General features: G+C 39.6%; 1 protein-coding gene across 3 annotated transcripts; it reads left to right on the top strand.

Moving 5' to 3' along the window:
* The first annotated feature begins 1816 nt into the window (after window positions 1-1816).
* On the top strand, window positions 1817-19674 carry LOC127655461 (atrophin-1-like). 3 transcript variants are annotated; one of them, XM_052143298.1, is made up of 10 exons: window positions 1817-2125; window positions 5774-5917; window positions 6284-6385; window positions 7998-8117; window positions 8237-10953; window positions 13152-13368; window positions 14092-15511; window positions 17519-17662; window positions 17751-17931; window positions 18822-19674. In XM_052143298.1, exons 2-10 carry the CDS (start codon window positions 5891-5893, stop codon window positions 18853-18855), a joined length of 4962 nt encoding a protein of 1653 aa, XP_051999258.1. In that variant the 5' UTR covers window positions 1817-2125; window positions 5774-5890; the 3' UTR covers window positions 18856-19674. The 3 variants fall into 3 exon arrangements, with proteins under 3 accessions (XP_051999258.1, XP_051999257.1, XP_051999256.1); XM_052143297.1 differs by having other exon boundaries at window positions 1818-2125; window positions 8240-10953; window positions 14089-15511; XM_052143296.1 differs by having other exon boundaries at window positions 1818-2125; window positions 14089-15511.
* The last annotated feature ends 8087 nt before the right edge of the window (window positions 19675-27761 follow it).

The raw sequence follows: 27761 nt of genomic DNA, 5'->3' as shown, positions 1-27761 counted from the left end.
TTGCATTCAACAGCTATTTACTGTAAACTAGTCACTTCCCAGTGAGCCTGCTCTTGATCTCCCACAATGCAGCATTTTTAACATCAAACTACTGTATATAAGAATCACAGTAGATTGCTGTATAATTTGGCACATAAATTTAAAGTAATTTTTTACAGTGTGAATGAGACCTCTCAAATCCTATAACACAGATTTTTTACACATAAATTTAAAGTATTTTATAGAGCAGTTAGACACAATAAACACGACCAAATGTGATTGTCAAAATTTTCACAAATCAGGTTCTATTTAAAACAAATAAATCTGCACGAACCCAGACTGCGTGTTTTCGGGAAACTTACAAAGGGTCGGCAGGAAACTGCAGTGGAAAAAATTCACAAATCAGACTGGTCAAAATGAGAGTGGTTTAAGTTTTGTGTTCAACTTTTGGAGCTATTTGCATCAGAAAGTGAAGAGTCGTAAAATTTAAACAACCGATTGTAGAGCGGAAAATTATGTCATCTGCATTCACAGATCATGAAGAAAATTTGTTAACATTATTTACGCATCTACGACAGCCATAGCGGGTTTATAGCCAATCAAAGTCTGAATTTCAAACCGTAAACTATCTGTACTGCGGTGAGTTTTAGTCTTTTTTTTCTCTTTTTTTTTGACTCCTTCGTATTTTAGGAGCTGCAAGAACAACTACACAAAGGAGTGTATTAATCTGTTGCTACATATTTATGAATCTGTAATGTGTTTTAAAGACCTGTGTGTGTGTGTGTGTGGGGGTGTACTCCCATCCCCCCTGGAATGTACCCCCTGAGTGTGTCCCTTTCTGTTACAGGTTTACAAATAGTCTGTTGAATCCCCTGTACATAATCTTTAATGATGATTATATTCTGTAACCAACGACAACCCGTTATAACGCTGTTGTAAGTTAACACCTCAACCAGTTACACACCTGCAGCGGTAAATCAATGCAAAGCAGCTCTCCAGCCAATCCTCTCGCGCTTCAATCGGTAGACGGATTGCATACAGCCTGATAGAATACATGATGACGCACGCGCACTTGTGAGGGGTTTGTTACTATGGTTACAACACAATGGGAGTCTGGACAGAGGTCTATTCGAAAGGGTAGGAAAAAACTGCAGAAAAGAGAGCCTGAGAGAGAGTGTTTGTTTGTGTATAAGACAGTGCTTGAACGGCCACTCCATTGTAGTCTCTCAAGTAAGTACGGTAGCCTATTAGGGGCCGTTCAGACCGAACACGGTTTTGTGTTTAAAAGCTAGACGAAACGCAACTAATAGTGGCTATAAGGGTGTCTCGAGACGTGTTTTTAGGAGTTGAGGTTCTTGGCATCACAGACTGACGCAAAAACAAGCTTGATGTGAACGGCCCCTTAAGGAAGTTATTTCAGTCTGGGTCTTGGCAACTAAAATGTGCCTCATGAAACATATGCTGCTTAGATGAGCAATATTAGGCCTACCAATTTCAAATGATAACTTTAAAGAGATCGTGGCATCACTAACCTACCTCATTAATGTAGCACAATTAAGGCTAATTACTGCCCATTAACTAATCAAGCAGTTCAAGGTTAATTTCCTGAATTAAGTGTCGGCAATCAACAATTATATAAATGGTCATTTACATAATTAAGATATACATTGGCTTATCTCTACGTTTTCAACTATTTCTTTTTTCCTATTTAATTTCCTCACATTTTCCCCTAAATAATAAGCTAAATCACGCCCCTTTTCACCCTCGACTTGCTCGAGCGTTCCTCACTCACCCCTCCGTGAAGATTTGCGCCCTACAGACAGCAAAAAAAAAAAAGGGAAAAAAAGAGTGCAAGTCGTCTTGACAGAGGAGCGGGAGAGGGGCAGAAAAGAAAAGGGGGTGGGGAAGAATCAAACGTACGCATCAATTTGTACAGTCTTCAGCTGCACCCCGTTTTCTGCTGCGCCGAATTCAGGGGGAGCGGCTGGCAAGCGAGAAGACGCTGCGTTATTTGCGAAGCCGCAACAATGTAAATCTTTCCGCGCATCGTGTCGCCTGAGTGTTTCAACGCGTGTAGGTCCATGTACAGTACAAACGGCAGAAGGAGTGAGAAAGGAAGGGAGATTCGCATCGCTGGATATTGTAGGTAAGGGACGAGGAGAAAATGGATGCTTATATTTTTACTCATTCTTCTTGGCCATGGTCCGACTGTTCCCCCTCCTCGCACTCCCCGTCTTTGTGCTTTAATTTGCAAGTATTGGGTTGAAATCATATACTTAATCGGGGCGCATAACCACGCAGGTCTCGAGTGCACGCATTCCACGGAACTACGCGATCCGGCGAGCTCGACAAGAATGCCATTCGCCATTCTGATACCAAATCTTCCTCATACGTGGAGAAACACCAAAAGGGGGGTAGACACCGAAATGCCTTCTCTCTCCGTCTTGTCAGACTAGAATGTAGATCCAGAGGTCGTCCAGTTAGTACAGTAGAGCACAACCTCTGCATGCGTATCAATAACAAGCAGTAGAATAATGGAAGAAAGGAACGCTGCAGTGCGTGGCCGGGACTGACGGGGAGAGGCACAGAGATGCACGTTCTGGTGCCTAACTTACTGCACCTTTTGGCATTATTTGCGTGCTAAATAATTAGAAATCAAAGCTAATCGTGTTTCTCTGTTTGTGCATATGTGTCTACATGAAAATATTGCTGATTGCTTACATGCATATATTTGCAGTGGGAGAGAGAGAGAGAAGGGGGAAGACTCTTGGTATGCATGGAGCCCGGCCAAGATTTTGGTAATAGACTCCTGATGAATGAAGGTTCACCTGTAGACAGAGTGCTGGCAGCCTTTATTGTCTGTCAATTGGATATATTACCTTGTGTACACTGTAATTGGAGCACAAATATGCTGATTTTACATTTATGGGATATGCACAAGGTGTGTTGCCTATATGTGTGTTGTGGACGTACATTAATTCCCTTTTTGTTTTTATTTATTTATTTTTACAAATAAATAAAGGGTGTCTTGCTAATTGTGGTCGTGATAGGGTATCATGTGTATAAAACCGTCTTTGATGTCTGTAGTCTGTAAATATGTTTAGCCTATATGTAATATTTATAAGCGCTGTATTTTTTTCTAGTGGTTTGGGTGAATGTAGGCTACATACCTTTGAAAGCCGCGCTAAATACACTCACTCCTTTTACCCAGACTGTTAGTGTTCTATATATAGCCTCATTCACAATAAATGAAGTGTGTGTGTGTTGTTGTTGTTGTTGTGGGGGGTTCAGTTATCGCCGCCCGTTCGGCCCCGTTTCGCAACCGACCCACTGGGAAATGTCCCGGTTCACCCTATGGCCAGTCCGCCTGTGTGTGTGAGTGTGAGAGAGAGAGAGAGAGAGAGAGAGAGAGAGAGAATAGGGGGGCTGATTAAAAAAAAAAATTCAGGAGTGACTGAGTTAACCTCTTAACCACACTTCATGGATGGCAACGCAGAAGTGTGTCTCTTAACTGTGATTGGTGATCTCTCTCTCTCTCTCTCTTTGTCTCTATCTAATTATTTATTCTCTGTCTCTTTCGCTCTGTGTGGTGCGTTCATGTGCGCGTGTGTGTAAAAGCCCCAAAATTTTTGTAGATATTTGTAAAAATTTGATTTGATATAATTTCAGCCTGTAATGATAATTAGCATTGAATGTTATTGTGTTGCTGCACTTTGCTATGTGATTGTGTATGAATAGCTCAATATTGTCAGACTAATAGTTAAAGCATTAGCCTATGTGAGAAAAATATGGAAAATAATGGAAATGGAAAGTCATCAAAATGGAAAATATTGAGAATAAAAAACAAGAGAAGGAATTGCTAAGCAGGAACTAAAAATGTTTTCATTTCGCTTCATTCTGAGCAGAAACTTTATTTTTTCATTCCGGTTCCAGCATTCTGCTGCCTAGTTTCCAATTGGTAACCGGTTAGAACGTAATTAAAGAATGGTTAATAAATTACAGTACTCTAAGTGTGGGTGATGTAGTTGCAGTGTTACCAGATCTCTCAAGAAAAAAGGGGTTTGGTCTGAAAAAACAAGCTCAAAATAAGGGACTTTCCTCAACCAAAATAAGTGATAAAAGCAATTAATTTTTCCCCCATGTGGGAGAATTATCAGCATAGAAATGATAACAAGCAATAATGCATTTTCAATTAGCATTTTCTTCTCAATCAAAGAACATGTTTGTCGTGTTCAACTAAAAAGAGAGAAGCCTAATTTTTTTGAACAACAGGAAGTGGTTTAATTACATAAATAATAGTAATAAACTATTTTGACTTTGGTTTCACACAAAAAAGTGATCAGAACAAAAGTAACCAACATTTAAGTTTTCACTCCAGAAAAATTCAAAGGGACATTCCCACTTTCGGTTACATTCTGCCAAAAATGTTGTTCATTTTCGGTTTTCTTTTTAATTTCTTGGGACATTTTTAGTCCCTGATCTTAAGATGGAAGGAGATGAAAAGAGGGGAAAAGGATTGAAGATACTCACTGAGCACTTTATTAGGAAGAGTATGGTCCTAATAAGGTGCCCGATGTGGTCTTCTGCTGTTGTAGCCCATCCGTCTCAAGGTTCAACGTGTTGAGCATTCCGAGGCGCTATTCTGCTCACTACAATTGTACAGAGTGGTTATTTGAGTTACCATAGCCTTTCTGTCTGCTCAAACCAGTCTGGCCATTCTCCATTGACCTCTCTCATCAACAAGGTGTTTCTGTCCGCAGAACTGCCACTCTTTTTTTTTATTTTTATTTGGCACCATTCTGAGTAAATTCTAGAGACTGGTGTGTGTGAAAATCCCAGGAGTTCAGTAGTTACAGAAATACTGAAACTAGCCTGTCTGGCACCAACAATCATGCCACTGTTGAAATCACTGAGATTATATTTTTCCCCATTCTGACGTTTGATGTGAACATTAACTGAAGCTCCTGGCCTGTATCTGCATGATTTTATGCATTGCACTGTTGCCGCTTGATTGACTGATTATATATTCACATAAATGAGTAGGTGTACAGGTGTTCCCAAAATAGTGCTCACTAAGTGTATGTGCTTTAAAGGACCTCAAGTAAAAATAATTTCTGAACTGCACAAAAGAAAATTAAGATTCAAAATCAAGATTACATACAAGGGGAGTTTGAATTAGTGTTATAATATGTTTGAAAATGCTTAACACCTGAAACATGAAAGATGTATGTTTGTGAATACAAATGAGAATGTGTATGAGTGTTGTGTGTTCTGAAGCATGTATTTATGTGCATGATGCATTTCAAGGTTTGTGAGCGTATTGATGTTTTGGTGAAGCCAGTGCCCCTCTCCCTATGTTGGCTGCAGTGGATGATTTTTTTTTGCAGAGCCCCATTCAACATTGATGACTAAAGCTCAGCTTCAGAGTGCAACAAACCCTCTGAAGTACAATGCAGTCGACATAAATATATTTTGTACAGTATAACAACACTGCAAACAGTTTAATGTTATGTTTTAGTATCAAAATAGTAAACAGCATAATTTCATTACACATAATTTAATGACAGACTATTTTACAACTGAGTATTGTATCATTGATCATGATAAAATCATAAATTCATCAAAGAACATTTGATCATAGATTGTCATCCCTCATTCCTGAAAAAAAACATGGACTAATCTTTTATCTCATCATCTCTTTAGATTTTTTTAATGATCTGTGAATGAATAGTAATATGTGTATTTATTATAAAATTTATGTTAACTTTAGTGGTATTCACTCTATTCCCCTCAGAATTCAAAGATTCAGTGCTATGATAGGCAGCCTGTAGGCCAACCATCCCGATTGTGGTCACGCTGCAGCTTTCTGTAATGGCTGACTGGAAGGAATGGACCACATAGAGAGCTTGTCATGAAGACCCGAACTCACAAAGAATCGGTGAGAATGATCTTAATATGCAGTAACAATCTCAAAGGTGGGCCAAGAGCAGAAGTCTTTATTGCTTGCGCCTGTGTCATTTTAACAAGTCTGAACAAGTTTTGTGCCAAGTTGCCACTTAATTAGAACCATGTGTAAGGGTAACATCAAAATTATAATATAAACTGAATGTAAATATTTCAATGTGTGAGATTTCCCTTCTGTAAAATAGTAATGTACTACATTTGAGCATATGATGCTGATGACAGTTTCTGATTTAATTCTATGGTCACCTTTTCTGTTTTTATCTTACACTGTCATTTTGTATTCCTGTCCCTCTTTCTGTTTGTCGTTGCCCTCCCTCGGTTATGCTGGGCATGGCTACAGATGCCCGCGCGTAGTGGACGCAGGAGGGGGGGCAGCGAGGAAAGGAGGGGTAGACGTCCTCACACCAGCCCCTCTCGAGCAGAGCGCAACGAAAGGCAAACAGTAAGATTTTCATGTCCACCATTCCACCATCTGTCTTTATTTCTCTTAATGTACTGAAACAACTTTTTATGATCTCAGTAATTGTGCCTCATTTTTAAGTTTATATTATTTTATTCTCATTGTTCATCAGGCTTAATAGTCCTTTTCTCACACCTTAAATCTAAATTCCACACCACTGTGCATACAGTATACTTTTGTTTTAAAAAAGAATAGTTCACGCCAAAACCATAATTTACTCATCCTCATGTTCCAAACCTACAGTATATGACTCTTTCTTCCATGGAATACAAAAGGAGACGCTATGCAGAAAGGCCGCCTGAGTCACCATTCACTTTTATTGCATGGAAAAAGGATTCAAAGAAAGTCAATGGTGACTGAAAATCTCAGTTTCTAAAGGCGTTTTTCCACTGTAGGAAGTTTTCCTAGTTCCTGGAACTATTTCGGGTCTCATTGCTTGTCCACCACATGAACAAATCCACTAGTAACTAAAACCTGAATCAAAATCAGGAACCTTTTTGATGGTACTTTCCTTGCAAACACATCTCGTTGGTCAAGAAAAATTAGTCATCAGAGTTCAGTCAGCCAATACCAGTAATTTTTAAAAGTCTGGTTTACCTTCTTTAAAACTTTTGTTGAGTTGTGCCAGTTGTAGGCTTTTCAAATCGAAATGTATAGATGAACATACACTGATGTGCAGGATCTGCTAAGTATTTATGGAGAAAAGAAAATACAGCATGAGTTTGAAACGTCGACCAGAAACGAGGTGTAGGAATAATCTGATTGCCTCGTGAAGTTAGGTTTTCATTACATTAAACTATGTAGACTGAAAATAAAGAACTAAACAGGACTACAAGAGAATGACGGATCATAAAATAATTAACTTTCCATGATTATCCTGTATATAGTTTGTACATTTTTAAATGTTTTGCTTACATATTTGCGATACGTCCCTTGTTTGCACCTTTTAAAGGCTTCATTGCATCTTGTCAACGTAAAGTTTTCCACAGCAAAACAGGCCGTTAAAAGACATCACCGCCGCAACAGAGTCACATGCTTATTTAAATAAAGTTTCTGCTTTTGTTTCCCTGGTGGAAAACAACGCTTGGAATTAAACAGGTATAGTGCCACAATTAATGGATTTTAGTTCAGGTACTAGTTCCACAATTATGTGGAAAAACATTTTGACATTCTGCCTGACATCTCCATTTGTGTTCCAAGAAAGAAAGTCATATGCATTTAACACAACATCAAAGTGAATATGTGATTACAGAATTTTCATTTTTGAGTGAACTATTCCTTGGAAGGATTTGTTTGGCTTTTTATTCACCTGTGAGCTTATGGGCTGTTCACACAGAATGTGTTTTGCGACCATCCGTGTTGTTTTCCATTGCGTTAGACGGGTGTCTTTTATATCATGTAGTATAGCATCTTGATGTGCCATGTATTTTAAACAGTGTCAAGGTAAAAATAACTTCAACTGTTTAAAAAGCACCTTAAAACACCTGGCACTACAAAAAACTTATGAATACAATTTATTTTATATTTTGTTGCTTTTTGATTCTAAATATAAAATACAATTGCCTCACAATATGATAAAATATTTTATATTAAGCAAAGAACTGTTGGAGAGGAACTGGCTGTTGGGCGATTCAGTCGTCGATCTCAAGGCCATGATTCATCAGAAAGTGAAGGGGAAGAGCTTGTGCCGCCGTCCAAAAGACAGAAAGTCCAGGTACTAATAAAAGGTTGAAAACAGCTTATGAATACTTGCTAAAATGACTTATGATAAATAAGGTTCTAAATGACAAAAAATACACATTACTTCTTTTTGTACATATTTGGTTTTGCCAGCAGGACTCCTCCTCCAATCCCCCAGCTCCACCCCTTTCAACTAACACTCCAAATACAGCCCCACCCCCAACATCAAACAACAGTCAATCAAGAGAAAGTGACAATGAGGATGGCCAATCACAGGGCAGCAGGAGCTCAGTTGGAGGCAGCCTAGCTAATAGCAGCAGCAGCATAAGCAGTGGTCGGGACATTGACCAGGACAATCGATCCTCCTCTCCGAGTCTCTCTGCCTCCCCATTGGCCAGTTTGGATTCTGAATCTGACTCTCCAGATTCCCCAAAGCAGGGTGACAAATTAAAAGATTTAGGGGCATCCAAATGTGTAGCAGAAGAGCGGAGAGGCTCAGGAAGAGGCGGGGATGGCAGTGCTGTGGACCAAAGGGACAATGAGGGAGGAATGGAGGGAAATTTGTCCCCCCTGAAGTCCTCATCATCTCTCTTTCCATCTCATCGCGGAGTTGTGGATACCACAGGTGATACGAGTAGCAACAGGAAGTCATACTTCCCCCTAGATTCCAAACTTGCAAGCAAAATGGAATACACAGGGCATGGGGGTACTGAGACGCTACAAACCTGCAATCGCATCACATCTAAAGTGGGCACTCTGTGTGAGAAACCTGGAGTGGGAGGGTCTGAGTATTCCCATGGGAATTCAAATGTGAGTCATGCACCAACACTCCCACCACCACCTGCTCTGAAACCCTTAGAGGTGGGGCAGAATGTTACAGGTGGAGAAAGCAAAACAGACAAGCCAGACAAAGGTGATAAGTCTGCTCCACCCTCCTTGCTTCCACAAACTAGCCCTGTTTCCCAGCAAACTCTGCCTCCCAACACTCACCATTACACCCCCACCAGCTGGTCAGGGGGACCTCCCTCTAGTTGTCCTGGCAACTGGGGATATGTACGTTACCCAGGTAACCACCACACACATCCATGCCAGCAGCCTCCAGTGCAGCAACAGCTGCCATCAGTCTACAATTCTCCTTCCTCTTCACGGCACACCTCCCACCCATCTTACCTACCTCACCCTCATCCCCACCCACAAAAAGAGTATGTGCCCAGGTATGGCATTGGGGCTGAGCGGGAACGAAGTGGGAGGGAGTTTGGCAACAGAGACTTCCCTGCTAGTAATAGCAGTAGCAGTGCAAACAGCAGCAATGGTAGCTCTTCTGGTACTGGAGGTCCCAACTCTAACGTGGGTCGTATGGAAAACCCACTACCTGGACAGAGCAGAGAATTTGCTGGCATTGGCTCACAAGTATCAAACAGAGATGGCCCTACAGGACCACCAAGTGGTCGTGAATATGGACCAGGATTCAGAGATCGTGAGCGTGGAACAGGTAGAGATTTTCCTTTGCAGAACCAGCAACTTCAAGCTCAGGGCAGAGAGTTTGGACCTGATAGCACAGGAGGGGGAGGACATCCAAGAGACAAGGACAGTAGGTGGGGAGAGTTAGCAGGCCAGGTTAGAGAGGCAGGGAGTAACAGTTATCCCAGTAATGCCAACCAAGTACATGCTGGTGCCCCATCATCTGGTTTACCTTCAACAACACTGTTGAACCGTGACCCAACCAGTTCACCACAAAACAGCTCTAGCCATCCCCCTTTTTCCTCTGCCAACTCAACCCCCTCCAGTAGAGTCTTTCCCCCACCTATGGATGCAAATGTGCAGCAGACATTGCAAGGACAGAGCCCCCAAACACCCCCCAATGCTGCAGAACTTCCTCCCCCTCCACACTATATGAGAGATTACCCCCCCACAGGGGCAAAGGACTACCCTCCCCCTGGAGCGACCTCTTCCTCTGGGCCACATTCTGGTGTGCCCAGGGAGTACCCGAGCCCACCTGGATTGGCCCCCAACCTTCCTCGGGAATATCCTGGGGGACCATCACATCCACATCACTCTCACTATCCTGGGCAGACAGCCTTGCCTATGCAGCATAGAGACAGAGAGAGGGACAAGGAAAGCCCTGCATCCAATCTTCATTCAAATCGCAATCACCCACTATCCCTTTCTCCTTCATCTAGTGGCTCTGGGCATGGACATCCTACTTCCACTTCTTACCCACCTCCACCTCCTCCTCCCCCTACTATTTCACATGGTCAGCCACCACCCATCACAACCCTTCCTGGCAGCCATACTCGACAAGGCCCATATCCTTCATCCAATCAGACTCCACCAACCCCAATCTCTCCTCTTCCGAGCCCCTCAACCAATCAGATGGAAGGGTTCACTCCTTTTCCATCAACCTCTGCTCCCTCGATACCACTTCCTGCTTCAGTTGTGCCCAACTCTTGTCAAACAGGTTGCAGACCTACTCCTTACCATGGCACTTTAAGCAGTCATACCCCTTTCAGTAGCTCTTACCATGGCAACGGTAACCATGGAAATGCTTTGGCAAATAGTAATACCGGTAGCATTTGTTCCAATAACAGTAATAGCACTAACACTCAATCACAATTGCACTCCCCTCAGAACTCTAAAGTACAACCACATCTTGGTAACCTAGGCCACAATAACACAGGTCCAACTCCCAACACATCTGTTGGAGGAGATGGCCACTCTGATTTATCCTCTGGCCCTGTTCCACCACCAGTCATTAAGGAGGAGCCAGTAGAGGAAAGGGAGGAGTCAGAGAGCCCACCCCCAGTCCTCCGAAGCCCCTCCCCAGAACCAAAACCTGTTGACATTCCAATCCACGCCAGCCAATCAGCCCGGTAAGATCAGATGTTTCACTACTATAAAATCTAATGAAACATAATAAACATGTGAATTGAGAATACAAACCATCCAGACCTACTTTGACAGTGATATCATATGTGCTGATTGTGTTTTGTTCCAGTCATGTCAAGTGATTCCACACAATAGAATTTAAGGGATAGTTCACACAAAATTTTTTATTTTGTTTTGTTTCGATTTATTCTCGTATTAATTAACTCGTGTTTTAAGCTCGTCAGACTTTCTTCTGTGGAACACAAAAGGAGATAATAAGAAGAATGTTAGCCTTAGTAACCTTTCACTGTCATTGTATATATTCAAAAATATGGTAATTTCAGAAAAAGAGGATTTATACGTGTCCTACTGTCATGAAAAACCTGGAATTATCAAGGTATTTTAAAATTGTGAGAGCCCGGCCTAAAGAAAAGTATGTAAATTAACACAGTCTTAAAAAGTTATGTAAATGTCTATAGTGCATTTACATTTTTCTAGTTATGCTCAGCTCTAAAATATTTAATGAGCTAGAAATTGCTCTATTGGATTGCAGTATATATATATATAAATATATATTTAAGCAATATCACATGAGCAAGAGTGCTATATGGCCCTACATCAGCACTGCTGTGATTCGGCCACAGGCACCAGGCCTGAGTGCCGTGGGTAATATAGTAGTTTCTGCCAATTTTGTGAAAAATCACTCAACATCTTTGGGATTTTGATTTCAGAAGAATAGACTTTATTATCATACCATAAAGCCGAGTTGCCTGCAGTACAACCACAACAACAACTAAAGCATCTCTGGGTTTTGTTCACTTAAATACATCTCCTCAAACAAGGTGGGGCTTACACTTTTTTAAACATGCATTATCTATCATCCTCTTCTTTGACTCTGGTCTGACCATTTTTAGAAGTGAACAGGAACCACCTTTGGAGGACATAAATTCTCCCAGTGGTCATGTGAGCACACATGTAAAGCTATTCCTGTTTCTGCACACACCTTCAAATAGTCACACATATGTTGAGCACACATTCCATCACATCCACAGGCCTTTACACACACACAGTAAACTGCATGTTTGCCCGTCAGACATAACTGTGGTACAAATCAACAATGTTTACATTGATTACACCTGATTAATGTATACTTAACTTGATAAAAATATACTACAGTAATCACAGCAGTGCTGATTTAGGGCCATATAGAACGATTGTGAGTGTGATATCGCTTATATACAACAGTTCAATGAACAAGCAAATTTGAAAAAATTTGAAAAAACTGAGTACGGTCATAAAAACGCATTTGTGCATGGAACTACTTTCTTACGCAACGGATCAGAATCTGCCATTGTTGGTTCAAACCAAATGATGCGTCCAAGCCTTCGTTAGTAATTCAAAAATGTAATTTCAGAAATAGTATCACAAGTTAACAAGTTATTGGATAAACAAGGATGGATGTGTGTGTGTGTGTGTGTGTGTGTGAGAGAGAGAGAGAGAGAGAGAGAGAAAGGGGGAGAAAGAGAGAGATGGAGCGTGTGCGATCACCTGTTGCCACTCCCAAGCAGAAATGCTGTCAGCTTTCTGAAGATCTAAAAATCCTTATCCTGTGGAAAGGTCATCTGGAAAAAGAGTGGTAAAGTCATGGAAATTCATTGGTCAAAATGGAACCCTGGATTTATTTAAATCAAAAACAATGATATTTCTTAGATTTACTGTATGGAATAGTTGTATAGTAAAGTTTGTCTTGGTATATTCTGTGGTGTATAAAGGTAGAAATAAGAGACAATCGCTGCCACTCCAATCCTATCCAAAAATTGCTTTTTCACGCCACCTGATATCAAATCACTGCAGCACAGCATAAAATTACTGACAATTGGCCAACCAATAATCAATTGTCAGGAACACACAAGGGATTAAGAGATCCCCTTAATCTACCTGACATAAACATTCCATTCAATGTGCGCATTGGTTGTTTTATACCAGACAATAAATACCCTTAGAGGAATCTGAATGGGACCCCTGGTCTTGGAACCCTGGTGGCAAAAGGAAACAGGACAGAGAGAAAAGCTGCGGAAAGAATTGATTATTACTACGGCAGTAATTAAAAACTTGACCTGGTTCTTACATAAAAGTGCGGTGATGATTGTATTGCATATGGATGTATTTTATTTACTTTTATTGTGATTTTTTTTGGATTCAGGTTCCACAGAGTTCTTGACAGGGGCAGTGGGAACTCTTGCGCCCGTAGTGATGTTCTCTTTGTTCCACTTGATGGTTCTAAGCTTTGGAAGAAGAGGAATGAGGCTATAGAACGCGCTCGTAGAGAGGTAGAACAGCGAGCAAGAGACCTGCGAGAAAAAGAGAGGGAACGAGAGAGAGAAAAGGAAAGAGAAAGGGACCTGGATAGACATCTGCAGGTAAGAGAGAATAGAGATGGATTTAACAGTCATGGAGAACCATTATCTTGGAATATTTAAATTGTGGTTTCCAGGCCTGGAAAAGTCATATAAATTGATATAGTGAATATAATTGTTTATATTTATGGGTAGTTGACACATAGCATGTCCATAAGCTTTTTTTTTTTTCTTAATTAACATCAAGATTTTATATTAAAATGTCTATGAATGTATTAGTGAAAGTGTATGTCTTAGGTCCTATAACTGGTCCCTATTTCTTTTTTAATTTTTTCAAAATTTTTAATCACGGTTTTGCCTTCTAGTTCATTTTAAATGCTCCTGTGGTCTGACATGATTTAGAGGTGGTAAAAACGGCATGCTTAATAATTGTAAATTATTTAGGCGTAATTATGTTATGCATAATGCTGTTTCACATCACAGGACATGTAAACTTTCCAAAATACTTCATGTCAACTAAAATTATGCTCATTTCTGAAATATTTAATCAACTAAAAAGTTTGCTTGGTGAGCACTATCTCTAAAAAAATAGATATAAAAATCTTTATCCAGTAATAATGAATGATTGGAAAAGTAATTTTAATTCATTGGTAAAAAGTGTGGGGGAACCCTAAATTAAAGATAAATAAATGCAGTGCAGTCAAGTGAAATACATTTTTATGTAGTCATTAGATTCTTAACATGTTGCATTATTTGTAAACCTTTTACTTTGTCTCTTTTCAGCAGAAGGACAGTGGTTCCAGTTCAAGTATAGGAGCTACTGGCACACGCCAGGGCTCTTCACTCTTCTTTCCCTCTTCGTCCTCCATCCTTCTAGACCCTTCATCATCTTCCTCAGTAAACACCTCTCACCCCACAGCACATCCACAGCACCACCCCTCTCACCATGCTGCTCACCCCCACACCCTTCATCCCCCTCATCCTCTGCATCCATCTTTCTCTCACTCCATTCCTCACACTCTCCTCCTCCCTTCCATGGCAGGGGGATCTGCAGTTGTTGGAGGCCCTCAGGGTGCTCTAGGCATTGGGCTTGGGGGTCCATATTTGGGCCCTGATACCCCAGCCTTGAGAACCCTGAGTGAGTATGCCCGTCCTCATGCTATGTCTCCGCTGGGAGCTGCTGGTCGTGGGCCGGCACACCACCCTCATTTCCACCACCACCCTCACCCACATGCACAGGCTCATCCCCATGTGCACCCTTCATTTTTCCTGTCCCAATTCCAAAACCCTGCCCTCACACATCCACACCATCTTCCGCCTGATGCTGCCACAGCTGCTGCCATTCTGGGCTTTTTGTATGGAGGAGGGCTGGAGGGAGGCCCTACCCATCCAGGGCATGGTCCTGGGCCTGGTGGCTTACCTGGGGCGGGGCTTGGAGGAGTAGGGTTCCCTCACGCTGTAGCAGCTCACAGAGAGCGTGTGAAGCCAGGATTTGAGTTTAAGAGTGAGGAGCGTGTCTACACAGCTGGAGCCCTGGCTGACCCAGCTCTAGCTTTGTCACACACACACTCACACGCACACTCACACTCCCTGCTGCTGGGGGGCGGAGCCGGAGGTGGGGCACCCAGTAGTGAGGTTGCCCTTTACGGTACAACTCCGCCTCCTGCCCAGCCCCCTCAAGCTTTAGCCACAGCGGCTAGGAATCCAAACCCCACCCCTCAGCCTCTGTCAGTCCCACCCACATCCTCTATTCTCCCAGGCGCACTCCCCACCCACCAGGCTCCTGTGGCAGCCCCAGTGACACCAACAGCCCCTCCCCCTCAACCACCACCTCCTCCAAATGCATCATCACTTCATCACTCCTCTCCACACACTACCTTTCCAAATGCACACCCTTCCTGTCCACCCCCACCTGCCCCATCTCAAGCCCCACACTCTGAGGGATATACTACCCCCATCCGTACTCCTCCCAGTACAGAGCGTGCAAGGAGCGTGGAGAGGGAAAGGGAGAGAGTGGTGCCAGCTACAGAGAGGGAGCGAGAGAGGGAAAGGACAGGGACAGGTGGAGGAGCAGGAGGCACAGCGGCTGCAGGAGGTACAGGAGGAGGAGACACTCTTGGTCGACTACAGATGCTGAACATGACTCCTCATCATCACCAGCATTCACACATTCACTCTCACCTTCATCTGCACCAGCAGGACACAGGTATCCACCATACACACACGAACACACATACACCACAATACATAACACTATACATAACAACATAAACATGTAGACATATTCAAAATTGTATTAATTCTGTCACATGTAGGGATTAATTAAGGCCCATTCACACCAAGAACAATAACTAACTATAAACATGAAGTTATGCAAATAATTCTAACTCTAAGAGAAGTCCACACCACAACTATAACGATAGTGACACAGAGGAAAAACATTTATGGGATCACTTTCAGAGCAGTTTTTTCCTAGCTGATGAACAATAAAAGCATTGCCAGCCAATCAAAGTCAATCCAACTTTAAAGGACTCGAGCCGCAACATGCACTTTTCTTCAAAATAACACATTCCAGCATCGGATTGCTACTGATTACACACACAAACGAAATTGAAACTCCTGCTCAAGAACCAGCAATGTTTCTTCTTCATTCTTCTTCAGTATTAACGGAGATGAGATAAGGAAAAGCTAATGCAAGCTGTTAGCATAAAATTACCCCAGATAATTCTTTGCAAAACATAGAGCAGTAGCAGGTAATCTATATCCATTTTCTTGACTGTGAACATAACTGCAGTGCACGCTTAGATTAAGCAGAAAGTTATCATCTGTTAGTGTGGACGCTAATATAGTTATCATAGTAGTTAACATTTATGAACACTTCTGGTAAGTACCTTTTGTTACTACACATTTGTGTAGGTACAATATATTTACCAGATATGTACCAGGAAAGCACACATACTGTAAAATAAAGGGCAGAATAGCAGTAGATTCTATTTACACAAAGTGCAAATAGTGACAGATGCTAATTTTGCTAAGTGTAAAAAGCAACAAAAAGCATCTTCTTTGCACTAAGTGTAAATAGCATCTGTCACTCTAGTGCAAATAGTGGCAGATACTCTTACACCCCTGTTTAAATACTAACATACAGTATAGTGGAATCACTGCAGCATTTTTATTGTGTTTATTTGGAGGTCCACAGACACCCTACATCAACCCCTACCTTAGAAAAATTAACCATGGTTTTACTACAGTAACCGTAGTATCACCATGGTATTTTTCTAGTAAAATCATAGTAACCACAAAATTAAACATGGTTACTATTAACTACTATTAACATGTTACAGTAACACCATGGTTAGTACATCAGAACTATATATTTTCCATCAAAAACATAGTTACTACAATATTGCTACAGTAAAACCATGGTAAATTTTATCCAGATGAATTACTTCTTTCAACTTCTTTCAATCTTCACTGTGACCAAATCACTGTGAGGAATCTCTTTTATTTAGTAGTATTATAGAAAATATTAAGAGTAGAGACTTGGGGGAAAAAGTATGTCAAGGGGTGGGATTCAAACCCTGATCTCCAACATGACAACACATACACATACCATTGTTGCTTCTAGAGCTACTACAGCAGCACATGGGGGGGTGCAGTTTTTCATACAATCGAAAAAGAATTACACCAGACTACCAAAGACCATTGGATCACAAATAGTCACTTAGTTATCCAGTCTCTTAATCCACTAAATGGCTAACCCATTAACCAGTTTAATGTCTCTGCCCCATTGTGAAAAAATCAAATATGCCTACCTTCATTTGATCAGCAGTTGACCTCATAACTGTCTTAAGTTAGTTCTGAGCAGTAGTGGAGCCACTGCCAACAAGATGGGCAATTTGCACTTAGTGTAAATAGACACTCTTAAAATGAAGTGCTACAGTTATCGTTATAGTTATCATTCTTGGTGTGAATGGGCCTTTAGGATGGTAAAGTAGTCTTACAACAAGTGTGTTTATCTAGATATTTTCTTAGTTTTTTAGCTTTACTATTTTTGGCGACAAGATGAATTTAGTTTTCTAAAAGAATTCAGTATCTGTGAGGCTGTCAGTATGGTAAACACACTAAACATTTTTGCCCACAGTGCTACACGGAAACTGTGCTACTCTTATTAAATTTCCCACTTTTGTTTTGTTGCGTATTTGGGTGGCAGCCGCGGGAGGGGTACACCCCCTGATGGATCCGCTGGCATCAGGGTCTCCCCTGGCCCGTCTGCCGTACCCAGGGGCTGCTCTTGGGCCTCCCATCCTGGCACAATCCCTCACTGACAGCGAGGTGCTCCGACAGCAGCTCTTTGGTAAGAGCTGCAATTAATGTTTTGTTTAGCAATATATTTATTGTCCTGTATTAACTGATTTATGCATTTGTTTGCATGTTATGTACAGGTGGTCCTTTCCGTGAGATGCCCCAGTCCTCGTCTCTGGGTGGGTCCATGTCTGCAGCACACCAGCTACAGGCAATGCAGCAAGCTCAGAACGCTGAGATTCAGTTCCAGAGACTGGCCCTGGAACAGCAGTGGATCCACCACCACCATCATCACTCCCTCGCACAGGACGAGTACTACAGGTGAGCTAACACATACCCAGTCACACATACAGTGGGGCCCAATAATCTGAGACCATCTATTTTGCATTTTCCTAATTCAAAATAGTTGTTTATTTACTATTTATATTGTAAGTCCAACCACATGAGTAAAATGTTTTTGGAAAATTAAATGCATAGTTCAACCAAACATGAAAATTCTGTCATCATATGCTCATGTTGATGCAAAACTGTATGACTTTCCTTCCTCTATGGAACACAAAAGGATATGTTAGGTATAATGTTAGCCATTTACTGTCATTGCATTTTTTTTCATACTATGAAAGTGAATGGTGACTGAGGCTAACAATATGCCTAACATCTTTTATTTTCATGGAACACAGTCATACAGGCTTGCAACAACATGAGGGAAGTAAATGTATTTTAGTAAATCATTTTTGGGTGAACTAACCTTTTAACATGAATTTCAGACTTTAATTTTGGTATGTCCACCTTTTTCTTAAATGTCAGCATGCAGTTGAACTAGCATGGACTCCACAAGTCTTTTAAAATCCCTTTTTAAAATAAATGTTTGCTATCCCAGCATGATTTGAGAAAGTTCCAAAGAGCATCCTGTGTGCTTCAGTGATAGCAAAGAAATATATTTTAACATGGTCAATATCATAAATTTGCTCATTTAATAGTGACCTATTATTAGTCCAGAATCATTTTTACAACATAACTGTTTCTAACCTCCATAGGTAAATAAGATTTTGATCCCAAATTTGCAATGAGTTTTTGGCCCCCACTGTACATTGACATGAATTAACAATATTGCCAGCATTAAGTCCAACATTGGCAACTTTATGTCCACTATGCAATCTTTCAGTTTTGTCATTTTGTTCACCTGTTACAAACTTTTCTTTTCATTCCAGCCACCTAAAGAAAGAGAGTGACAAAACGCTGTAAGTGAGAAACAGAGATGGAGATGAAGAAAAAAAATGAAGGGATAAAGTGCAAATAACAAACAATCAAAAATTGTCAAAACTGAGCACTGAAGGAAAACAAATCTGCATAGAAGGTGTGGACGTGACACCAGAACACATATCATTAATCAGAACAAATCTAAACAGGTGCAACAAAAATGTGTATATTCAGAAAAGGTGAGATTGTAACTGGCACAGCCTTGACACTGTGGCACTGAACGGATATTCCCGAACATCCATGGATGATTCATTGTTGTGTTATTTCATACACCTGACAGAGGAGCTTAGACTGTGGTTCAGTCTATGTACACTACATTATGCCAGAAAGAATGTCTAAAAATGAAGTTCTCTTTTATGTCTTTGCATGTAGCTAGATACAAAAAGCCCAATGGGCTAAAACTCTTGGTTTGATTTATTTTTTGAAAACTCTACCACTCTGAAAGGGTGTTTATGAGAGGATGCATGAGATGAAAAGTTTACCTTCATAATCTGTTTCTTTATCGTGTTCTTATAAAAATTATTAATGTTTGTTTGTTTGTTAATAATTACATGATTATATAAACATTATTTTTTATTATTTTTTATATTTTCATGTTACTGCTGTTTATTTTGTAATTTTTTTATGTTGAGTTTACCTTGTGGGGAAAAAAATGCAAGATAAAATAATTATGAAAAAGAAAAATCTGGAAATAAAATACCATTTTTTTCTATAAGTCTGTGCTTTGAGTGGATGCGTGTGGTAGAGAGAGTGTCCGTGCCATATATGTCTTAACAATTATTGTTGAAATGATGAAGGAATACAATAATACACCACAAAATTAAAATTGTCATTATTTGCTTACCCTCATTTTGTTCCACACCCATGTGATTGTCTTCCATGGAACACAAAAGGAGATGTTAAGAGGAAGTTAGCCTCAGTCAGCATTCACTTTCGTTGGATTATTTTTTTTTCCATAAAATGAAAGTGAATGGTGACTGAGGCTGTCATTCTACCTAATATCTCCTTTTGCTGTCCATGAAAAAAAAGAAAGCCATAGGGGGTTGAAACTAAATTAATGTGAGTAAATTGTAAAATAATTTTCATTTTTGGAGGAATTATCATCTTATTTGAATCGAGGTTTGATATAGTGAGAATAATACATGCCTCTTCTAGAATTGAAATCATAACATCTGACCCCAGACTACACATTTTGCAGGCTGATATAGTTTCTTAGGTTTACCCATTATTGTTGTTGTTTTTTGTTTTTTGGTGATGCTAAGGCAGTGCATGGTTTTCTATTCCTGTTTTGTATATTTGTGGAAAGTCACCAACTCTGCTGCCTAGGGCTAAACAAATGTAGCAGTGTAGTAAAATAACAAGCTCTTTCAGAACACACACACAGAGTATACAAAAAATATTTCATCCCACAGAAAGTATGTAGTAATGTATTTTTCGATGTTCTCTTTGACGTGCATACACAAGGAATTGGATAATTGTGGCTAATAAGAGACACATGTAGCAAGCGTGAGACAGAATCATATCGCTGCAGTGAGCAGGAGTCAGTATCGTAGGAGAACAATGCAAGACAGCAGAGCAGATGAGAGAAAAGGACAAAATAGAAGGACAGAATAAAGGATATAAAAATTAAGGTTTGCAAAAAATGCATTCTTTGGCATTCAGCCCAGATATGTAATATTTAGCCTCTTCCAAGAACACACATTGATACACACTATAAATGTACATGAGACACAAAGATTTTGACAAAATACACTCATGTTTGACTTTCCTTGTCCTTTGTTCTATATACCTCACATAGTTGCAGCCGAAAAACTATCATTAAATCTATGTCAGTTTATGCGTGTTTTGAGTTAGTTGCACAAAATGTACACTGCAAAACTAAGTATTAATATATATATATATATATATATATATATATATATATATATGTATTTTTTTATTTTTAGAAATTTAAGTATTTACACTACGTTTTTTTAGGAAGAGAAACATAATGGTAATTAACCTAGGCATTGTCGTGAGGCGTAACAGAGGCTTTTTAATCTAAATTTAAAATCCAATTAAAATGTAAAAAAAAATTCACAAAAACTGAGCTCTGTGATCAGATATTCACTCAGTTTGTTTGTGCTCTGTAGATACTGTTGATATAGATACTTTAACTGGAGAATCATGGCTGGCTGATCTCCTCAGATCAGATGTTTCAGTAATGGTAACACTCAATCAATCAATCAATATTTATTTATGAAGTACATTTAAAAACAACCATGGTTGACCAAAGTTCTGTACATGGTAAAATAGTTATTACAAGAAAATAAAATATACAAAGTAGATAAGAAATACAATTGAGATAAAACAGGTCACAATAATTAAAGAGTATTGAAAGCCAAAGAGAAAATATATGTCTTAAGAGTAGATTTGAAGGCTGAAATTGAGGGAGCTAATCTAATATGTAGAGGTAGACTATTCCATAGTTTTTGTCCAGGAAGAGAGAGAGTAATCTAAGAGTTCTAGGAGTATATATACTTTATATATCCATATACACTCACCTAAAGGATTATTAGGAACACCATACTAATACTGTGTTTGACCCCCTTTCACCTTCAGAACTGCCTTAATTCTACGTGGCATTGATTCAACAAGGTGCTGAAAGCATTCTTTAGAAATGTTGGCCCATATTGATAGGATAGCATCTTGCAGTTGATGGAGATTTGTGGGATGCACATCCAGGGCACGAAGCTCCCATTCCACCACATCCCAAAGATGCTCTATTGGGTTGAGATCTGGTGACTGTGGGGGCCATTTTAGTACAGTGAACTCATTGTCATGTTCAAGAAACCAATTTGAAATGATTCGAGCTTTGTGACATGGTGCATTATCCTGCTGGAAGTAGCCATCAGAGGATGGGTACATGGTGGCCATAAAGGGATGGACATGGTCAGAAACAATGCTCAGGTAGGCCGTGGCATTTAAACGATGCCCAATTGGCACTAAGGGGCCTAAAGTGTGCCAAGAAAACATCCCCCACACCATTACACCACCACCACCAGCCTGCACAGTGGTAACAAGGCATGATGGATCCATGTTCTCATTCTGTTTACGCCAAATTCTGACTCTAACATCTGAATGTCTCAACAGAAATCGAGACTCATCAGACCAGGCAACATTTTTCCAGTCTTCAACTGTCCAATTTTGGTGAGCTCTTGCAAATTGTAGCCTCTTTTTCCTATTTGTAGTGGAGATGAGTGGTACCCGGTGGGGTCTTCTGCTGTTGTAGCCCATCCGCCTCAAGGTTGTGCGTGTTGTGGCTTCACAAATGCTTTGCTGCATACCTCGGTTGTAACGAGTGGTTATTTCAGGCAAAGTTGCTCTTCTATCAGCTTGAATCAGTCGGCCCATTCTCCTCTGACCTCTAGCATCAACAAGGCATTTTCAGCCCACAGGACTGCCGCATACTGGATGTTTTTCCTTTTCACACCATTCTTTGTAAACCCTAGAAATGGTTGTGCGTGAAATTCCCAGTAACTGAGCAGATTGTGAAATACTCAGACCGGCCCGTCTGGCACCAACAACCATGCCATGCTCAAAATTGCTTAAATCACCTTTCTTTCCCATTCTGACATTCAGTTTGGAGTTCAGGAGATTGTCTTGACCAGGACCACACCCCTAAATGCATTGAAGCAACTGCCATGTGATTGGTTGATTAGATAATTGCATTAATGAGAAATTGAACAGGTGTTCCTAATAATCCTTTAGGTGAGTGTGTATATATATATATATATATATATATATATATATATATATATATATATATATATATATATATACTTGCTGAAGCAAGTTCGACAGATATTAATGGGCCAAATTATGTAGTACTTTGTAAACAAACAGTACAATTTTGAAGTAAATTCTGTACTTGACAGGAAGCCATTGCAAAGCAATTAGAATAGGTGTAACTGACTCCTACTTGCGAGTCCCCATGATAAGTCTGGCATCAGCATTTTGTACCAGCTGTATACGAGAGAGGGAAGACTGAGAGACACCGTAGTAAATAGAATTACAATAATCTAAACGAGATGTTACCAAAGCATGAATATATTGTCAATCGTTTGTTCATGATACCTAATACATTAACTAATGTTAATGAATGAAACATTTTTGTGAAGAGTTACCCAAAGTAATTTAGGCCTACTTCTAATCCAAAGGCCAGCTCTTTCTAGACATTTTCTTACACAAAACTGTGTCAAGTACAAAAATAATCATTAGTAATAAATAGTAACAATTCAGGACACAGCCAGGTTCAGATTCCAGTAATTATCAATAGTGTTATATTTTAAACTGCATATAGGAAACAGGTTATGTGAGCAGGTCATCTCGAGATATTCTTGGAGTAATTAATTGGTGTTCACAGTCTACCATAGGTTGAACACAATGACACATTTATTAACCTCAGGATTTGTTCTGCTGCTCGCTCTGTAAAGTGCAAACTGATAGAACTGATGATTTTTAGTGAAAAATACTAAAAGACATCTCGAAGTCACAAAGACATCAGTTGAAATAGCAAATACACCACTATGCTAAGGAAAATATGGTGTAAATTATGACGGAACTATAATAATCAGACCTTTCACATTTAAATGAGTAAAATTCACACAATAGCTATATAGTTCTATAGAATAATACCTGACAATAAACACGCATGTCTACAGTCTACTGAACAGCGAGGATACTACTGTATATATTACACCACTAGATGTCAGCACCTTCCTGTAAATAAATGTTCCCTCCTGGGAAAAACAAAACAAAAAACAGCTAAAACCTAAAGTGGTTTAAGCTGCTCGCCCAGCCTGGCCCAAAAGGTGCTTTGCTGACCTCCAAGCCTGACCAACTAAAAAGAGCCCAATCCTCCAGACACCCTTTAAAGGAGCCTCAAATATCCTATTTAGCATATGTCATCATGAATCTTGAAGATACATTCACTGAGCACTTTATTAGGAACACGTGTACACCTGCTTTTTCATGCAATTATCTAATAATCCATTGCAATGCAGAAATCATGCAAATACAGAATGATGCAGAAACCTTGAAGCGGATGGTCTACAACAGTAGAAAACTAACTTTATTAGCACCATGTTCCCTATAAAGAGCTCAGTGAGTCTATAAATGAATGAATCAACTTTGCCTTCTGTTTTTGACATACTTTAAAAAAAAATAGCATTAACATTGTATTCATTTGTATTTAATAGGTTATTATTTCAATTCAAGTCAGATTCTGTTATTGTAAGGGAGGTCTTCCTATGATCATCAAGAGTCTACCAGTTTTTAAGAAAGTTTGGTTGATTTTTGTCTTGTAGCTAAACCAGAGCTGAAAATATAGGCTTCACACATTAACCACACATTCTATTCATGTTTTGTAGGGCCTGTGCATGAGTCATGATTTACCATAAATTGTGTGAAGAAAAAGGAATGTCCCTTACTCATTCACATGCATGAGTGAGAGAAAACCATAGTAGCCTGCTCCGTGTACCAGGAAGTAAATCAATGAAAATGAAGCAGCACAAACATGCCTTGCAAATTTTCTTTCCACTGTACACGCTTAGCTGCACAGCCCCTGTCCCCTCTGTTTCTTCATGCTGAAGTAGCTGAAAACGCTGCATGTAATTTTGTGGAAATCATTTTAGTAAGCCTCAGACATACAGATATACAAATAACTGGAACTGGTTCATTAATAGTGTACAATAAAAGATCTACAAACCAGAAGCATATGTGAGAGAGGAACTGGAAACACACTAAAACCACTATCTTGAAAGCAGCTATTATTCTCTACTGACACATTTGGAAAAAGAAGAAAAAATAAAAGGTATAGGTTGACAGCACTTATGCCTGAAATCTATTCTAATAATTGTGCATGCCTTGTAAATACTTTATAATGTACTATATGTATAGTAAATTGTATAGTAAGTTGAGTATACATGTATATATATATTTTTAAGATTCTGGTTTTATGGTCACGTGGCGCCATATGAGGGTCGGACGTGTGAACGGCTAGCTCTGCACACTTTGCTAGTTTTTAATACTTTTTGTGTAATAAATTGGTGAGATACGATACACCTTGTTCCATAACTGTTCTATGAAGAAAATATGTCAAAGAATTCAAAATCCTTGGGCTCTGGGGACATTAAAAGACACTTACGTGCTCAAGCTGATACCCCAGACAGGGCCACAGACCGGGATGGTGCGGTGGGAGAGATTCAGCGTCAAATATTCCTAGACAAGCTCTTCCCGAGTCTGCATGACATAACATAAAGTAAGGCTTTCTTGGAAGAACCACAGCAGTTTCTTGTTCCCAGACTTTGCGGATTCGACAAGAGAGAAATGTGATCGATTCAAGGAATGCAAGAAAATCTTACATCAATGGAAGGTCGCTTTTGCACTGATGTGCAAATTGAAATGTCCAAATTGAGAATAGATACTAAGGATTGCCACAAAATATTTACATGCCCACAGCAAGCGATGTCCTTCATAAAGTCAACGGAATGAGTAAGCCATTGTGTGATTCAGCCAAGTGCACCTGACTCACTGAAAATTCACTCGACCGTCCGAGGAAACTGGGTGCCTTCATTGTTTCTTTTTGTGTTTGTGCCGCTTAGCGGCTGGAGTTTAATTTGTGGAATAACTCTCCTTTGAGAGTTATTCAATGTCCTTTGGGACATTTTGTGGATAAATCTGCATGTTCTTTTTGCTTATACTCCTATTGGTTGGAGTTTGTTCTGTGGAATATTTCTTGCAAATCATTAGAATGATTAGGGCATATGTTACACTCATGAAACAGCCAGCTCACTGAACATTCGTTTGACTGCCAGAGGAAACTGAACAGCATTTTCTTTATTATTTCTTTGTGCTGGTTCCGCTAGCGGCTGGAGCTTGTTTTGTGGATGATATGCTTACGTTCTTTGTGCTTATGGTTCATATTGGCTGGAGTTTGTTTTATACTGTAGATTATTTTCTGTTATGTAATTCTGTCTCAAAAAATTGGTATAGAAGCACAAGACTCGAGCAATTAAATGGCAAAGTTGTCATGCGTGCTCTCGTAGACATACAGCCGTTTGCCAAAGTATTGGCAGTGACATACATTTTGTGTTTTGCAAAGTTTGCTGCTTCAGTATTTGTTGAATTTTTTTTTCACATGTTTCTATGGTATACTGGAAAACAATGATAAGCATTTCGTACGTTTTAAAAGCTTTTAGTGGCAAAAACACTTAATTTATGCAAAGAGTCAATATTTACAGTGTTGGCCATTGTTCTTCATAACCTCTGCAATTCGCTCTGGCATGCTGGATATCAGCTTCTGGGCCAAATCCTGACTGATGGCGATCCATTCTTGCCTTATTAGTGCTCAGATTTGATCACAATTTGTGGGCTTCTGTTTGTCCACTCGCCTTTTGAGGATTGTCCACATGTTTTCTATGGGATTAAGATCCAGGGAGTTGCCTGGCCACGGATCCAAAATTTCAATGTAATGATCTCCGAGCCACTTCATTATCACTCTTGCCTTGTGACATGGTGCTCCATCATGCTGGTAAATGCACGGATCATCACCAAATTGCTCTTGGATCTTTGGGAGAAGTTGCTCTTGCAGGATGTTTTGATACCATTCTTTATTCATGGCAGTGTTGCATGAAGTTCTTGATGATCCGGTAAATGGTTCTGTCAGGTGCAATGTTCTTTGCAGCAATTTCCTTGCATGTGAGGCCATTTTGATGCAAAGCAATGATGGCTGCATGTCTTTCTTTAGAGGTAACAATTGCTAACAAGAACACAATGATTGGAAGCACTTCTTCCCTCCTTTTACAGCAATCAGTCTGCTCTTATATGGTTGTTTTTACAAAATGTTTTACAATATATTATGGTATTTAAATGGTAGGCAACTCTAAGGAACATGTTCAATAAACATGGTATTGGCTTTGAAATATTGAAATATAAAAATATTGATACTTTTCTTTAGAAATTGTCTTTACCCGCGCAATCGTAGACAATCGTTCACAGACTGCATTTGCACATTATGATTGAATGCAGATGCAGGTTTTGTTTCAATAAATTGCAAGTAAATATCCACTTCATTCAGAGTTCTTTTTGTCTTCTGTCTTTTAAAGCATGTTTTACTGTGAAGTAAAACAAAGCACTTCAAACGATTAAGCCCACACTTATGAGTGGACACTAGATAATCCACTCATATTAACATTTGATATTTTGACATATTAGAAAAAAATGATTGTGTGTCAAAAACAAAATTATAAAGACCACATTCTAACATTAGGGCAAACAAACAAACCCCAAACCTCCCACAGAACAAACAAAAAAAAAACACATTAACCTCACTGTTGGTGTTGATTCACATTGTTTCTAGATTATTTTGCAGAGTGATCAGATAATTGCAAAAAGCTTCATTGGCCAAAAAAATTTACTTTATCACAAAAACCCAAATTTCACAGTTTTTTGGTCCTGGCACAAAATGACCAGCCAACATAATTTTACTAATCATATCAGCAGCACCTGGGAAAGTGTGAACACATACTAGTCAGGTGAAATCACTTTATCATTCTGATTGTATTGTATCATCACTGTATCATGATACTGCCACAGCAGGCTTTTGAGAAAGATAAGTTTGATAAACTTCATCTGGTGTTGTGTCCTAATGTGAAAAAGTGGCAGTATGTTTTCATTCCATAGTTTCATTAATGCTACACAATATTCAGTATGTAGGCTACTAAGGAAAATTTTCAAATGATGCTCTTAAAATAAGCACAAATGAATGCTTTGGTGCTGGTTTTGCAATAAAATCAAATAAATAAAAAAAAAAAACACAAACATTACAAAATCATGGTGTACTTGTTGGG

Source organism: Xyrauchen texanus, chromosome 15 (genome assembly GCF_025860055.1).
Source record: "Xyrauchen texanus isolate HMW12.3.18 chromosome 15, RBS_HiC_50CHRs, whole genome shotgun sequence".
Lineage (NCBI taxonomy): Eukaryota > Metazoa > Chordata > Actinopteri > Cypriniformes > Catostomidae > Xyrauchen > Xyrauchen texanus.
The sequence above is the reverse complement of the archived record's forward strand: the minus strand, read 5'-3'. Positions and strand labels throughout refer to the sequence as shown.